At 55.2% G+C, this 17,523-nt stretch overlaps 1 protein-coding gene across 6 annotated transcripts in view; it reads right to left on the bottom strand.

Annotated features, from left to right (window-relative positions):
• Positions 1-4,280: 4,280 nt before the first annotated feature.
• LOC116948201 (uncharacterized) overlaps positions 4,281-17,523 on the bottom strand; it is a 109,258-nt gene continuing 96,015 nt past the window's right edge. For 5 of the 6 annotated variants that reach the window (XM_032964679.2, XM_032964678.2, XM_032964677.2 and 2 more), the window contains 6 exons: positions 17,065-17,374; positions 14,847-15,016; positions 14,196-14,273; positions 11,977-13,263; positions 10,521-10,870; positions 4,281-9,749 (listed from right to left, as the gene is read on the bottom strand). In XM_032964679.2, the coding sequence (XP_032820570.1) occupies positions 7,461-9,749; positions 10,521-10,870; positions 11,977-13,263; positions 14,196-14,273; positions 14,847-15,016; positions 17,065-17,374 (4,484 nt within the window). In that variant the 3' untranslated portion in view covers positions 4,281-7,460. The remainder of the gene's footprint in view (positions 9,750-10,520; positions 10,871-11,976; positions 13,264-14,195; positions 14,274-14,846; positions 15,017-17,064; positions 17,375-17,523) is intronic. The other variant, XM_032964676.2, reaches the window with a different exon arrangement.

The raw sequence follows: 17,523 nt of genomic DNA, 5'->3' as shown, positions 1-17,523 counted from the left end.
TACGTTTCAAGTTGCACTGTGAGACGTTATTGGGAGAGGGGAGGCCACACACACACTTGTAGCAATGGTTTCATGAGTTTGTTAAGCACGGCTTTTCATCTCCACTAATTTTTTTTTGGGGGGGGGGGGAGGTGGTGCAGCCCATTGACCGATGCAGCCGGTTCTCTCGACGGCAAGACCCTAATAGAAACACAACCTTACACGAAAGTTTCATTCACATTGGACCACCTATACAAGAGTTATCGTGCCCCCCCCAACACCCCTCGTTACAGACAGCTGGACAGAGATAATGCGGTTCACGCTGTCAAGGTACGTGGGCAGCGCGGGGGCGTGGCCACAAGGGTGGTGGGCGTGGCTATAATGATGGTGGGGCGTGGTCACATCGACGACGGGCGTGGCTACAGAGACGGGTGGACGTGGCCACAGCGATAGGGCGTGGCTAAGAGATGGGTGGGCGTCTCCAGAGCAATCCGTGGGGTTGCAGCTCCACAGGTGGTTTAAATTTCGATTTAAAACTTTCGTGACTGCAGGGATTAATATTCTTGGTTCTTTCGGTAAAGTCACGTAGAAGGGAAATAATACAAATAATACAATAAAATTCTCACTATTGTTTTATTTGTATTATTTCCCTTCTACGTGACTTAACCGAAATAACCAGTAATAAGTGGTTTGTTTACGGTTAGCAGCCAATGAGTAAGGTTTGTCACGGTAAACAAACCGTGCCAATTCGTTACTACTACTACAGCACACCGGTGTGTTGGAAAGTAAAATCCACAGCATTTACAATTCCGAGTACCGTGACGTTTCGCCAGTAATTACAACCAGCATCATCAGGCGACAGCCATAGTTGTGCAGCTCCCCCGCAATGGTTACCCCCCCCCCCCCCCGCCTTTACCAGAGGGATGGCGCTTAGAACCGGGGCGGTGGGGGGACAAGTCAGTCCGTCGAGTCGCGATTGTAACGGACAACTGGAAATTATAATCGACTATTTTATTTTGGAGGTCAATCTACTCGGGCCCCTGGAAAGCTGGCCCTCCCCAACATCTTAACAGGAATAAAGAAGGCAGGCAACCCCCCTGCAATCCACGCCCGGCCTGATGCGACTGACGACATCACCAAGCCATGCCCGTCACCTCCCATCCAGCGGCAAACATGAGACTTGCTTTCCCCCCACAACTGATTTCACGTTATCCCATGAGCCGAGTACTCAAACCGATAATCAGTGATCTATTACTTAGATAATCGGAAATCCCATCGATACATAGAACATCGTCAATGATGCCCAACACGTATTAAATACAAACATTACAAACACACATTACATACAGCCGCATATGACCTATTAACTCAACGCACTCAATCCTGTAAGATCTCGCAAGCTTAGCAGGATTGAGCCTGGATAGTGCTTGGAGGGGTGATCCCTGTGCGTAGAAAGTTGATGTAGGCTGCTGTGTGGCTATGCAGTGGACAGCAGAAGGCAGCACAGAAAAATCCATTGTTGTGCTGTACTTCTATGTTCCCATGCCTCTGCTCGCCACCTTCAACCCACACTGCCTAGTGTGGTGAAGTATGATCAAAACCACTCCCGTGACCCACAATGTGCTGGGAGGCCCTCATCCAGCAGTGGATTGACACACGGGCTTTAACATGTACATTACATAACAAATACATTATTTGCGAAGTTCTGTAATGCATACACAGAATTACATACGCATATTATATAATATGCATACATTAAACATACATGCATGCAGGAAGACGTACATTACTTACTTACACGTAACTTTACACACAAAAGCATAGCCATAAATCATGACAAATATTCTCACATTGTGGGCATGTGCCTTCTTTCAGGAAGACAAATTTGTAAACCTAAGAATAGCTTGGGGCAAGCCTTCATGCAGCGGTGGACTGATCATGGCTGATCAAGATGGATAACCACCCATCACTTTGGATCTCATGGTCAAGTGATTTGGCTACCAACATTTCTGGGACCCATCTGACCACCGTCAACCCTCACACATGTTTGCGGACCACCGTTAATGCCTGCCATGTGACATCCACATTGCATATACAATCCTCCCGGGCCTTTCCTTCCTTCAGCTAGAATCCTCAATCGACACCTAACCTCTCTCGTCTCATCAAAGATCCCCCGTACAGCACAGACTGCTGGGGCAAGTGCTGTTAGCGAGTAGCACTTACGAAGGACGGCACGACGCACGAGGGGGTGAGTGGCCAGCAACCACGCCCGGCCGCCTTTGTCTCCATAGTGGCAATGTTTACACACTGCACCAGGTACTCGTGTGAGGCTGAGTCGACCTCGGGGAGGCCCAGGACCGGGTCAGATAATCGTTACTGGTGTTGGTGACCGTGGGCGGGAATCGAACTCGGGTAGCCAGGTTCGTAACGCAGCACGCTAACCGCTACACTGCCGCTACATTGCCGCTACCCCCACTCGTCTTCATCAGTAACATCACCAACATCACCGTAGACCTTCTTTTGCTACAGTCAACATGCCATCCAGGGACCACCACTCTTACAGTCATCACATCACCACTGACTCTATAGGTCATCCCGTTAAGTACTGACCATTTTAGAACGTTTGACTCCAAATTAAAATGAATGTTGAGCTGAGCCAGTAGCGGCAATTCCACATTCCTTCCTATGACATGGACCGGTCTATCAACGTGATCACCGTTGACTTCCCACTGACTGTATCGGCACGTCTCAGTTGTGCATTTGTCTGTGTCCATGAGAGGAGCAATTTATGACCAAGAACTAGTTTTCAGCGCTCGCGATGCATTTGTCGCCTGCACGTGAACGGGTTGAGAATAAATTTGTCATGCACTCCAAGTAATGTTATTGTGATGAGATTACCTTTCATGTAATCACATTACCAAAGGTAGGCACTTGCAATTCTAACAAAGCAGGTGTATGTCACTCAGTTTTAGAATTATTGAGCATGTATCGGTTAAATACTTTTTTAATTAAAAGTACCTTCACTAAAAGAAAAAAATTCAGGTCGTTTCAATTGGTGTTGGCAGCTTCAATTAAGAAGAAATGTTATGACAGCAGTGCAAGTGATAATAATTCACAGGCATGAGATCGTGACTGTGGATGGTATTCCCCCTAAGATGCCAGGACGCAATCCAGGGTTGTTGGCGAATGTTTCCTTTACAGGTGTACATTTGGGCAAAATAAACCGTGGCGATATCTCCCATCACAATCGAGAAAACGACTTAGAAAAAAAATACGTGATCTTATTTACGGTCAACGAAAAATCGTGAAAGCGTCCCGGTGACAGTCATCGATGTCCTGTAAAATCCTACGACCGAGCACGTGAAGGATATGTTTTTTCGTCAAAAAATCGGAGAGGCAGTTGAAACGATGGTGCGAGTTTCCTAAATTCCCCACTCCACATCAGTCTATCCCAGTTAGTCGATGGGCAGGTGAAATGTTGTGGTGTGATGGTGTGGTGGGGGTAAAGTGAGGGCACTCCCACCTCTCCCACGACACAGGTGCGGCATTGAACAACGTGTCACCAATGCCCTCTCATGGATGGGAGGTCCCACCCAGGGTCCCACCCACAGTAAGCATGCAACGTGGGGACGTTGGTCCAACGGTTCTAACCGCAAATGCAAACGTTGGGCCAACGTTTGCATTTGTTTACTGGGTTCTTGAGCTCGTGGAGGCCCATTCCGTCAGCTGTGGCGTAAGATATCCTTGATCTCAAAGGTGTGAAGGTTCACACTCAGCTACAGTGAGCTGCACGTTGTTTTGGTGTGCATTGTGCCTTAACGACTACGTTTACTCCAAATTTACTTTCATCGTTTGTTATCGATGTGGATCCAAAAGACTGGTTACATGAATAAAAAGACTGCATGGAAGAGTTTCTTGGAAGCTCAAATCTGTTTTATCACAAATGCGTTCTTGATTTGATCAGCTCGTGAGCAGGGACTGGAGCTAAGTTTAAACAGCAAATTACCTTCACACGTTGTGTTGTTCAAATTTCGTACAACATTCCTCGTTGAACAAAGACACTTTTCTGCGTCCTGATTGCAACAAAGCTGCACATATTTGAACCACTTCCAATTATTTGAGCCACTGATAGCCCATTGGATCAATATTGTAGAGCCTATGAAGGCCTAAAGACCCGACCCCTCCTGCCCTCCCCTCTTGCCTAGACAGCCCAGCCCACGGAGCTCACTCGAACCGAGCAGAGGAACCTAGGCAAGAGAATGCGGCCTGCGCGGTTTATAAGTGGGCGAGAAACAAAGGAATTCGATAGCAATGTTTTAATGTACATTTTTTTTGTTTGCATTAAAAAAAGTTTTAGACTGTCATTAAATGCAAAATAAACTAGTTATCTTGTTAAACATATACATTTTGTCACGAACAAAAACAATCAGCGTCATGGGCTTTTGTCATTGTGTGGACAGCTCATTGCAAACTCATCCGGTCCCCTCGCAGTGCTCTCTTGAATTGTCGAGTAATGCAGTCCGGGAATAAACGAAACGAAACGCAACGCGCACACAACACGGCAACTACGTTGTGATCTCTACACCGTGGGCAGCATTGCGCCGCGCATTTGGCAGCGAGGCATTCGAGCTGCACCGACTTCGAAGAGACCGCGAAAACCTCCTCTTGCAAAGTTTTCGAGCGACGCTGAGCCATGTTGGCGCCTCACTCAACACTCGCTCGCTCACCCGAGTCGCGGTTATTTACGTCGGAAACATTGTATTACTCTCAACATAACTGCATGAGGATTGCACCGTTCAATTTGAGATAACATTCGAGAGGGGGGGTGTGCTCTCATTAGACAAAATGCGTGTTAAATTGTGGTGGAAACGTGCCAAATTCTCATCACCAAAAGTGGGTAAATCCGCAAGGTGATGGTGATTTGGTAATTTTGTTGAGATGCGAATTGATGGTAGCGTGCGTGTTTGGTCACGAGGTGTGGACTGGGTCAGAACTTATTCCAAATCTTGCGTACGGCGACGTGTCCAGGAGCTAAATACCAATGTCGAGGTCTGATAGCCACGAGAGGGCTTCAGGAGAGAGATAGTTCGCGCAAAGATGAAGAGATTATTCAGGAAGGCCAGAGTGGTGGTACAAGTACGGGAGGGGGGGTCCCAATATACGTCGGGGTTAGGGGTCGGAAAGTTGCCACTTGAAACGATGTATAACGGGGACTTTTCCCCCATATGGAATACTACGTGTTAATGGGGGGGGGGGGGCGTAAGAGTGTAAACATTGCCTATGCGACGCAAAGTGGGGCAATTTCCCCGATAAGAAATAATGGAATAAAGTAGGAATAAGGACCGTAACTTATGGAAATGTTGTGTCTCATACCTAGCATCCAAAATACCTACTGTACATGTTAAGGTAGGAGTTGTGTAATTTGGTAATGGCCAAACATCCCCACTGCTGAAATATTGCCTGCGAATTGCTCAATTGGGATTGGACACAGCAGCAGAATCGCCCCCTACTGCGAAAACTTGGTAGGACCCTCCTGAAAAACAGATGAGGCTGAGGCTTTTTGGCTATCTGACAAGATTGGTGGTGGGCGACAGAAGTCAGCGCAGCAAAACAGATCGTCGTACTGCTCTTTTATGCCCCCCTATGGCAACTCGCGCTGAGCGGCGTGGCAAAATATGGTCGAAATAACGCCCAAGATCCGCACGGCGTGGGGAGTGGGAGCTCTTATTCAGCAGTGGATGGACAAAAGTGGGGCTGTGCATTGACGAGGTTTGAAAGGCAGATGAAGGAAGAGATTGCCGAAGGCCGAGCTGCGCGAGGATTGGAAGAAGAGGGAGGATCAAGGCTCTGTCCTGCAGCGAGGCTGCTTACACGCAGTGAGGATGATCGTCACTGGCACATTCATTCATCGTCATCGTGAGTTGGGAGTCTCTGAGAAGTCGCGACGACCGACGCAACGAAACCTGTCGCATTAATGAACTGCCGCGTACTACGTGGAATGGATGTTTTATGGGTTTTTTTGTTATTTCGTAAAAAAATGTTGTTTTTTTCCTCGCGCAAAACACGATACGTGCCAGAATCTGGGCGACACCGGTGGCAGCGGGCCGCCGGTGGCAGCGCGCTCGGCTCGATCACCGCTAACAGCTCGCTCGGCTCGAATCGCCGCTGGCAGCACGCTCGGCTCGATCACCGCTAACAGCTCGCTTGGCTCGGGATGGCCGCTGGCAGCACGCTCGGCTCGGATGCCGCTGGCAGGGCGCTCGGCTCGGGATGGCCGCTGGCAGCTTGGCTTGGCTCAGATTGCCGTGCACATCCTTTTCTTGGACTCCAACGACAAGGACGCGTCCGTGATCGATTGTAAAGCTTCCAAAGCATTTTTTCTGCTAATGTCTCATGAATTCGGCACGCGTTCTGGGTTACCAGACGTGTGGCGACGTTCGAACCAACATGCGCGGTTATGTTGGTATTCATTGTTATTATTACTCAGGGCTGGATTTAGGCAGGGGAAGGGGGCAAACGGGATATTTGTCCATAGTCCAAAACTCCAGAGGGACACACACAAAAAGTTATATTTTTTTTATTCAGAAAAATCTGACTTGATTGGATCTTGTGTGTATCTGTATTTGTCTTGGGAGGAGGGGGTCTCTTCTCTGCCCTGGTGTCCCAGGAGCAAGGATACCTAAACCCGGCCCTGTTATTGGTTTGCCGAACCTCACGTGATCACAAATAGTCTTGCGTGATTGGTGGACTTGAACCCCTGAAACATAGTCCTTCCATCCCTGCATGTGGTCCCCATCAACAAACGATGACAAACAAATAACGACAACGACGACTTAAAACGTACGGCGACGTCGCAAAATCAATGACGGCAAATATAAAATAAAAACACACGAGTACTTTTAAAATAAAAATCATAGAAAAAAAACATTTAAAATACATGGCAAGATGAAAATTGCATCCCATCCATTTCCCTCTCCATCTTGGGCTCAACGACACCGATGCGCGTGTCGCTAAGCCACCCGAATATCGCGCAGGAAAACCGAGTGTAACAACAGAAAGGACATTTACAAAAAAAATAAAACAGACATTAACTTAAACGAATCATAAATAAACGTGTTGGGCACTGCCGCTATGGAGATGAAATCTGCCGCTTATCACTTTAACGAGACCGCACAGGGATGAGAGTTACGCATTGGGGCTGAGCTCAGAGCTAGAATGAAGGTTATCCCCCTCGCATGCATGGATTTTCTCCGGGCACTCCGCTTCCCTTCCGCACAGTAAAACAAAACAAAAACCCCACCCAGATTAGAATTGGCTGGACATCCCAAGCAGGACCGTCACTAAAAACAAAAAACAAGACAACCACAGTCTTGAGATTCCGCGAGTGAAGCTGTCCCGGGTAAACAAAGCATCAAGGTTAAGAGTTCACGGCTAGTGCCGTCAATCACTCCCCCCACCCCTCTCTCAACGAGCGCGGGTGTCTACAGGTCAACCTGCAGCTCTGCTTCGGCCCGGTGAATCGACAGCTCCGCCGGGTAGAAGCCCCCCCCACCCTGCCTCATGTAGGGACCGCCCCGAGGTCCCCCCGTGGGGGCGCCCGGCGACATGAAGTGCAGCGCGGCGGCGGGCGGCTGGTGCTGCGAGTAGATCGCCGCCGGCGCCGGGGAGAACGCGCCGGCCCTGCGTCCCGGCCCGATGTCGTCCGTCGGCGCCAGGCTCTCGTACTGCGGCGCCATCGCCGCCGCCGTCGCCGCCGTGCTCGGCCTCTTGGGCGCCGGCGGCGCGTGGTGCTGATGCGGCGCCGCCGGGTAGTGCTGGGATGACGGGTGCGCGTGCGGCTCCCGGTAGCCGGCATGCGCGCCGCCGGCCGACACCGGCAACGACTGCCGGCGCTCGTGGTGGTAGTGTTGCTGCTGCTGTTGCTGCTGCTGCTGCCGGTGCTCAGGCGCCACACTGTCCAGGTCCGTCGAATAGAACCCCCGCGCGGGCTGCGCTTGGAGCGGTGGCGGCGGCAGTGGCGGCGGCAGGAGCTGCCGGTGCGCCCCCCTCTCCGGCTCCGCTTTGCCCACGTAGTGGACCTCCATGGGCCGCCCGTGCTCGTACCCGCCGACTGGCACCAGCGCGTACAGCTGTGGCGTCGAGCCGTCGGCGCCCCCTCTCCAGTTGGCGCCGCGCCTGTCCGTCACATGGTACATGTGCTGCTGCTGCTGCTGGTACTGCTGCTGTGTCTGAATCTCGGCTCCATCCAGAGGCGACACCAGCGTGAAGCCTTGCTCCAGCAGCAGCGAACGGCGGCCTGGCTGGAAGAAGCAGCCCTCGGGCATGAGGCCGAAGCGGCCCGGGTCCGACTTGCTGCGCAGGTGAACCGGCAAGGGGAAGGCGTCCGAGCCGCCGCCTAACGGCGCCGGGCCAAAGGCCCGCGACGCGAACTCGTCCCCCGACGGCACCACGTTGTCGTAGCGCGAGACGAGCGCGGCAGACTTGGCCTGCTGCCGGGTGCGCGACTCCCTGCGCATGGGCGGGTGTTTGTCACGAGCGGCGCCGACGGCGGCCACGGCGGCCGCGGCAGAGCGGCGCGGAGATGGCGGGACGTCGCGGCTAACGAAGCTGTGCTCGCGCCGGCCGGGCGCCGCCACCCATGCCGGCTCGCCCGGCGCATGGCGCCCGCCCCACGCCGTCGCCGCCGGCGCTTCCTGCTGCTGCGCCATCGGCGGCTGCGGGGGGAAGTCGTCGCGCGTCGCGAACGTGTGCACGCGGCGCAAGCTGAACGGCGGCTGGGCCCCCCCGGCCAGGAAGTCCTGCAGCGTCTCGAAGTAGCTGCCGCCGCGGCCGGCGCCGGCCGCGATAGGCTCGTACGCGGCGCTGCCGCGGGGGGCCTGGTACGCCTCGGCCGCCTCGAGGAGGAAGGCGCCGTTCCGGGGAGGCCTGGCGCCGCTGCCGGGTCTCTGCTGGGGGTGCGCCGCCATCGGGTGGGGGTCCGACAGATTGAGCTGCCCACCGAACCCCGGAGGAGGGGGGTAAGAAGCAAAGCGGTAGTGCACGCGCCCGTTCTCGAAGTACGGCTGCTTGCTCATGACGTCGGTCGGCTGCTGCTGCTGCTGCTGGGGGTGGAGCTGGCGCGACTTTGACGGCGCCACGTACACCACCGTTTCGGGGCCTGGCGGCACTTCGGTTCGCAGCACGGGCAGCGAGCGGCTGTTGACAGCGTCGCCGAACGCCCCGGGCGCCAGCGCCAGCGGCGTCCTCCCGTCCACGGCGCCGGCGCTGCCCGAGCTCGGCCAGAACGGGGTGGACACCGGCGTCGCCACCGCCGACGAGGGCGCCGTAGCCGGACCGGGCCCCTCCGTGCGCCGGCCGGCGGCGGTCACGAACGTCGGGAAGCCCTTGCCGTGCGCGGTGTAGGCGAGCGTCGTCACGAACTGTGTGGGCGAGCCGTCTGCCCTGTGCTGCTGCTGGTGCTGCTGCTGCTGGTGGTGGTGCAGGTAGTGGTTGTGCAGTTGCGACGACAGGAAGTCGGAGGGGAAGGGCGGCCGCGGGGGCGCGATGTCGGAGTCGTGCGCCGTGAGTGGGGGGCTCCACGCCCGTGCCACGGTGCCCTCGAAGCGGCGCTCGGAACCGTCCGCCGACAGCGACAGCTGCCTCCTGTGGCCGTGGTGATGCTGCTGGTGCTGGTGCTGGCGGTGGTGTTGGTGGTGGGTGGTGGGCAGTTTTGAGTGTTGCTGCGGTTGTTGCTGCTGCTGCGATGCCCTGTCCTTTTCCATCGCCTTCTCCTGCAGAGACAGAGTGCAAGTGTCAACAAGAGTTAGCGGAATGATAGCACCAAGCTTCACGTGGGTTTAAACAACATTTTTTTAAAATAAATTCTAGACATTGTAAATCCACCAATGGATGAACATCCATGTCTGCGATGGCAGGGGGTGTTTGACCACAATACTACGCTGGTTAGTGCGGACTGGTGAAGAAGAGGAAGGAGCAGGACCGGTTCTGATATTATCTTGCCACGGGAATTGAACTCGACTTGCAGGGTTCAGAGCGCGGCGCTCTAACCACTGGTGCTATCACTCCTCCGCTGAACACACATTTGTGTGTGAGCAAGTAACGTGAGTGGGTCTGGGCAGGACACACAGTGAAAGAGGATGGCGACCGGTGGTCGGGACGACCGATGGGGGCTGCCCAAGGTGCCGTCCACCGCAGAGATGCAGCGAGGAAATCAACTTGCATACAGGCAGAGGACGTATGATAAACTTGATTGAATGATGTAGCGGAAGAGGAGGTGGAGGCAACAGAGGTGACAACAATAAGGAAACATCAGCAGCAGATGAGATACGATGACGACTGCTGCTGCTGCTGGTGTCACAAGTTTGTGAACAGCGGCCTCCACATAGGGGCTGGACAGGAAGAGGAGGAATAAAGCATCATGGATAAATGCTGTCCCTGCCATAGGAATGAGAGAAAACGAGACGTCTTGGGGAAGCTTTCATCTAGCAGTGGATTGATCACGGCCCACTGAAATCGATGACGGGATACGCGGGGGGACTCGCCTCCGCGTCGCGCCTCCCCCCAGCATCGTTGACGCTGACCAGCGGCAGCCTCTGCGGCCTCGCCGGCACCCTGGCGGGCGCGTCCCCGTCCAGGCTCAGGGCCCTGCCCAGTCGCTCGCCCCGCCCAACGGCCGCCGCCGCGGCGCCGCCGCCACCGCTCGCCCGCTCGTCCGCGGCCTCCCCGTGCCGCTGCTCCCTCTCCCTGCGGCTGTCGCTCGGCTTTTCCGTCGCCGCCGTCGCCTCCGTCTGCTTTCTCACGGCGCCGTCGGACGATTCGCGAGCCGCGCGCTCCTCTGTCGCGTCCTCCGGAGGGCCCTTGCCGTCGCCCGTGGCTCCTCCGTCCTTAATGCCTGTTCGACGAACGTGTCGTCATTTGAGAGGGACGAGCGTCAAGGATTCGCACGTACAGGGGCGCTTGCTCGGCAAGACCTGCTGCAGTCAAACTAGAGGGCACCCCAGTGGCAGCTGTCCCTGTGCTACACAAGGCGTGCGCAGCACCGGCCAGCAGGGGGCGATGATTGCTCCGTGTAGTCCCATTCGAGCAAATCGTGGGGCGTTTTTCAACTTTGGATCGTGAAACTGGCACCCAATGGACTACCCTTTTCAAATGACGTCACACGCTACTAAGAAGCAGACGGTGCATATTTTATGGTTGATACTAACTGAGGCAGCCTGGCAGATTTGAACCGCGAACCTCCGCGTGTTACCGCTGGGCCGGGATACTGACGTACAGACACGCAAAATGATACAACACACACACACGCTTATACAGACATAAACCTGCATACTACACACAGACACAAAAACACAAGATATATGCACAATTCAATTACACACAGACACATGCACAAAGACATCCATTGTCTCCCCGCTGCTGATGTTTACATACCTTGAGGCCGAGTCGACCTCAGGGAGGCCCAGGACCGGTTCAAATTATAGTCACCGATATTGGCCGCGAGTAGGAATCGAATTCAGTCGCCCAGTTCGCAGACCAGTGAGCCACCGCTCTCCATTGACATGGATTGACGCGTACAGATACAAGCCATGCACACTGCCACCCATTCAATACACAAAACAAAGACATACAAAGATCCCCCGTATAGCCTTAAAAGGCTGTTTAGGCAAGTGCTGTTAGGCGAGCACCTATGAAGGTCAGCACGGCACACGAGGGGGTGGGTGGCCAGCACCACGCCCGACCGCCTCTGTCTCCCCCATGTTTACACACCGCACCAGGTACTCATTTGAGGCTAACTGGACCAAGGGGAGGCCCAGGACCAGTTCAGATATTCGTCACCGGTGTTGGCCGAGAGTGGGAATCGAACTCGGGTTCCCGAGTTCGCAGCACAGTGAGCCACCGCTCTCCATTGACACACACGGATTGACACGTACAGACACAAGCCACGCACATCAATCAATACACACACACACACACCGACACGCACGCGCGCGTGCGCACCTTCCGCGGTCGGCGTCCGTGCCCTACTCGCTCCCCCATCCACCGTCGACGAGAAGTTGACCGTGTGGGCGTCGGGCGACCACGTGACCCCCATGACGGGCGGCGACTTCCCCAGGTACTTGAATCCCTTTGCGGCGGCACCGCCGTGGGGAAGCGGCGACGCCGGCCCCGCGGACCCGACGGACCCGGCCGGCGCGGAGGCTGCCGTGGCCGCCGCGGCCGCCGCCGGCGCGGCGGTCGTCGTCGCCGGCGTGGCCCCGATCATCTCGGACACGCGCGCCGGCAGCGTGATGGCGATGGGCTCAGAGATGCTCATGGGCGACGCCTTGGCCGAGTTGCGGCCCGCTTTCGGCGAGAACGCCTGCACCATCTTCTCGGCGAACGACACCGACTTGCTCGCCGCCCTCTCCTCCGACGCCGGCGTCGACGCCACCGCCGCCCCCCCCTCGGGGCCGAAGAAGGGGCTCCGGAGCCGCTCGGCAGCCGGCGAGGCCGGGGCGGTGACGCCGCCGCCTTCTGGCGTCGGCGCAGCCCCCGCCTCGGCTTCCTTCCCCGCGTCCGCACCGACGCACGCCTGCGGCTTCTCCTTGCCCCTGCCAGATTTGGTCGGGGCCGGCGGCGAGCGGTCTTCGAGGATGGCCGCGGCGTCTACGAGCGAGCGCGGCTCCGGCGGGTCGTTCCGCCCGTCCGGCGCGGCGGCGCCGGCGTCGCTTTCGCGAGTTTGCGGCTCCCGCGAGGCTTGCCCCGTCAGCATCACCAGCCGCCCCCCCCCACTTCCCGCCTCGAACTCGCCGACCCGGAACACGGCCGGACCGACCGCCGTCACGCCGCCGGCCGCGACGGGACTCCGGTGGACGCCGGCGGACGACGCGGACGACGACGCCGGCGATGACGCCGACGAGGGCTTGCCGCCGCTGCGCGCCGGGCTCAGGTGGAATGCCATGGGGTCGAAGTCCAGGCCGTCGCCCCCGACGTCCGGGGGGTCCAGGAGATCTTCGTCGCTGCCGACGGATTCCTCTGCGGCGTCGGCGGCGGCGTTGCCGGTTCTCTCCGCCGAGCCGGCGCCGTCATCCCGAGCGCCGCCGCGGTCAACCCTTCCCTCCGCCGCCGCGTTGTGGGAGTTGCTGTGACGGCGGGTGCCGTCGTGCCGGTCCCGGGGCGGTGACGGGGGAAGATTGTCGTAGGAGCCGTACTGCGAGACGTCGGAGAGCGCCGAGGCGCAGTAGCTGGGGGACAGCGCGTCGTTGCTTGAGCGAGGGCGGCGCGGTTTGCACGCCTTCACCTCGACTGCAACGAGACGGCGAGGAGGAAGGTCACGAGAGGGGGTGAGTGATTCATGCGTTTTCATCGCCACCATCATCATCATCTATCTGTGTTCCTGAGAGTGCCTTATTGTCTCAATGCATTTGCTTGCCTGTCTGTGGGTGTGCATGTCTGCGCATCTCTATCCGTCTGTAAAGGGAGCGGTGGTGCAGTGGTCGGCACACTGCAACGAAGAGCCCGGCCCCCTGGGTTCAATTGGTGGCCACGGGTCACATCAGTGATGATGAATAACTGAACCAGTCGTTGGCCTTCCCTAGGTCGACTTGGCCTTCAATACGTACCTGGTGCATTGTATAAACATGCCAGTCTTCATAGGTGCTCACACACGGCATTTACTGCAGCAGCTTAAGTAGGCTATGCAGGGATCTGTGTATTTGTATTTATACAGATGAGCACCTGCGACAGGATGTAAACATCGCTACTAGGGAAACCAAGGTGTCCGGGCATGGTTCTGTCCACCCATCTTGCTTGTGTACTAGGCCGGCCTTTATAGGTTCCCGCTTACAGCACTTGCCCTAAAAGTATATCAAGGCTATATGGGGGATATTTGTCTTGTCTTGTATGATGCATTGGGAGCAGTGGTAAGCTGGCCGGATGTGGTAAAGACCACAACTAATGGTCGCTAACAGTGCTTTCGGCAAGAGACAATGTGCGTTTGTATGTTGATCTTCTTTCACACCGTACGTAGCGAACCGTGCTAATCGGAGGTGCCGGGTAAGGACAACAAAATGAACACAAAAAGCTGCATTGGCTCCAGGGCGATCAAACTCAGATGGCAAACCGCGAGTTTGCGTTGCCTTCAAGTTGGAAATGTAGGCTATACGGGGATCATTGCACACGTGCGTGTGTGCGTGCGCGCGTGCATGTGTGTCCCCAAGCCCTCGAACTAGGCATACCCTCCGTACTATGCAGCGACGTCAGCGACTCCTCGCTCTTCGCCGACCTCAGGCTCCCGCGTTCAGACCGTACCAGACCTACGGGGGGGGGGGGGGGGGCGGACACGGGAACGCAGAGATAAAGCCGCACGGAGATCAACGATCCAAGCCGCGGTCGAACCCCCAAAGCCCACGTGCGGCTCGTGTAGCGCGACTCGCAGCGCGGGGATTGTGAAGCGTAATTATTCTGACTTCCCGGGTCCTCCTGTCGATGCCCGGCGAAGTTTCAATCGAAGCGTCGTGTCTACGGGAAAACTCCGGTTATCGCGGGGTAATGTGAGGGACCACCTACACTCGGATCCAGTAGTACGTGGTGGCTGTCACTTGGTTGTGTAAGCGTGTATGTTGCTTTTGTTGATAAAACCTGATTCAAAAGCCTCTTAACTCACAGGGTACTTGAAAATGTAATGAATGAAACAGAAATTGATTTGCACGGCTGACTACGTACGGTGAGAATCGGAGGTGGTGGGGAGGGGGAGAAGGGACAACAAACAACAGACTCGACACAATCGGCAGTTATCCGGATAACTGGAGTTCTCGCTCGTATAACCCCGGGGTAAAAAAAAAACCCCGGGTGTAACGGGATGCCGGGGCGTGAGGATTGAATCTCACCGGGGAAGGTGGAGCACTGCGTGGAGGTGGACGCCGGCTCACTCGGGTTGCGCTGCAGCTTGCGCCTCGTGGCGCCGCCGCCCCTGCCCAGCTGGAAGAAGGTGCGCCAGCTTCCGCCGCCGGCCATGCGCTTGCCCTTGCCCCCTGCCGGTCCTGCCCACAGTAGCCTCCTGCCGGCAACCAGCGTCAAGGGGTCAGAAAGGCAGAGGTTAGGGGTCGTCGGTCGACGGAGTGAGCGACCCTCCTTAATCGAGGCACAAAGAATCGCATTGGACATCATCACCGCCATATAGAGTGAGGGAAAAAAGTATTTGATACCCAGCTGATTTTGTACGTTTGCCCACTGATAAAGAAATGATCAGTCTATAATTTTAATGGTAGGTTTATTTGAACAGTGAGAAACAGAATAACAACAAAACAAATCCAGAAAAACGCATGTCAAAAATGTTATAAATCGATTTGCATTTTAATGAAATAAGTATTTGACCCCTCTGCAAAACATGACTTAGTACTTGGTGGCAAAACCCTTGTTGGCAATCACAGAGATCAGACGTTTCTTGTAGTTGGCCACCAGGTTTGCACACATCTCAGGAGGAATTTTGTCCCACTCCTCCAAGTCATTAAGGTTTCGAGGCTGACGTTTGGCAAGTCGAACCTTCAGCTCCCTCCACAGATTTTCTATGGGATTAAGGTCTGGAGACTGGCTAGGCCACTCCAGGACCTTAATGTGCTTCTTCTTGAGCCACTCCTTTGTTGCCTTGGCCGTGTGTTTTGGGTCATTGTCATGCTGGAATACCCATCCACGACCCATTTTCAATGCCCTGGCTGAGGGAAGGAGGTTCTCACCCAAGATTTCACGGTACATGGCCCCGTCCATCGTCCCTTTGATGCGGTGAAGTTGTCCTGTCCCCTTAGCAGAAAAACACCCCCAAAGCATAATGTTTCCACCTCCATGTTTGACGGTGGGGATGGTGTTCTTGGGGTCATAGGCAGGATTCCTCCTCCAAACACGGCGAGTTGAGTTGATGCCAAAGAGCTCCATTTTGGTCTCATCTGACCACAATACTTTCACCCAGTTGTCCTCTGAATCATTCAGATGTTCATTGGCAAACTTCAGACGGGCATGTACATGTGCTTTCTTGAGCAGGGGGACCTTGCGGGCGCTGCAGGATTTCAGTCCTTCACGACATAGTGTGTTACCAATTTTTTCTTGGTGACTATGGTCCCAGCTGCCTTGAGATCATTGACAAGATCCTCCCGTGTATTTCTGGGTTGATTCCTCACCGTTCTCATGATCATTGCAACTCCACGAGGTGAGATCTTGCATGGAGCCCCAGGCCGAGGACGATTGACAGTTCTTTTGTGTTTCTTCCATTTGCGAATAATCGCACCAACTGTTGTCACCTTCTCACCAAGCTACTTGGCAATGGTCTTGTAGCCCATTCCAGCCTTGTGTAGGTCTACAATCTTGTCCCTGACATCCTTGGATAGCTCTTTGGTCTTGGCCATGGTGGAGAGTTTGGAATCTGATTTATTGATTGCTTCTGTGGACAGGTGTCTTTTATACAGGTAACAAGCTGAGATCAGGAGCACTCCCTTTAAGAGTGTGCTCCTAATCTCAGCTCGTTACCTGTATAAAAGACACCTGGGAGCCAGAAATCTTTCTGATTGAGAGGGGGTCAAATACTTATTTTCCTCATTAAAATGCAAATCAATTTATAACATTTTTGACATGCGTTTTTCTGGATTTTGTTGTTGTTATTCCGTCTCTCACTGTTCAAATAAACCTACCATTAAAATTATAGACTGATCATTTCTTTGTCAGTGGGCAAACGTACAAAATCAGCAGGGGATCAAATACTTTTTTCCCTCATTGTAAAAGAAAATATATTGGCAAGTGATGTTTCGGGCAATGCCCGATAGCTTTACCCCCCCACCCAGAATGCAGTTCTACCTTCAAATGTAGCTATCTGAATTGACATAACTTATTGAGTCTTGCTTAAGTTATCGAGGTCACGAAAAACAAAACAGTTTGACTGTAACGAGACACACATTTCTCTCGGTGGCAGAGCAAGCGAGGTGGTGTTTCGAGGTCAATTGAAGGCATCCCAGAGATAGCTCTGTGGTATCCGTTTCCATGGACTGATATCGAACACAAACGGCTTGCACCATCCCCCCCCCCGACGCGCGGTACCACCGCCGCCCCCCCGCTACGCACCTCTCGCCGTGCATGTCCAGCGCTGGCGTGGCCTCGGCCGCCATCTCCCACGCCCGCCCGCCCTCTGGCGTAGCGGCCGAGGTGAGGCCGCTCGCTCCGCCAGCGCCGACAACGACGGCGGCGGCGGTGCCACCGGGCGTCAGCGGGGCGGGGGACGCGTGCGGGGCGGCGATGACGGCGGCGGTGGCGGCGGCGGCGCCGGCGGTGGCGGCAGCAACGTCCCTCCGCGCTTGGGCCTCCTCCAGGCTCAGCAGTTTGGTGGACGAGGAGCTGACGAGGAGAGACTTAGGCCTCGGTACGGAAGCGCGACCTGTAACCGAACGAGCGAATGAATAAACGCGGAGGTCTCCCGTCGCGCGCTCTTGGGCTGTACCGCATGTTTTGCGACTTGTCCGGCATTACGTCCGACGTTTCGCGCCACGAGCCGCCATCAACATCCATGCAGCCGCTCGTGAATAG

This window comes from Petromyzon marinus, chromosome 32 (genome assembly GCF_048934315.1).
Source record: "Petromyzon marinus isolate PM22_M1 ecotype Great Lakes invasive population chromosome 32, UKy_Petmar_22M1.pri1.0, whole genome shotgun sequence".
In the NCBI taxonomy this organism is placed as follows: domain Eukaryota; kingdom Metazoa; phylum Chordata; class Hyperoartia; order Petromyzontiformes; family Petromyzontidae; genus Petromyzon; species Petromyzon marinus.
This window is presented reverse-complemented; position numbering and strand designations above follow the sequence as displayed.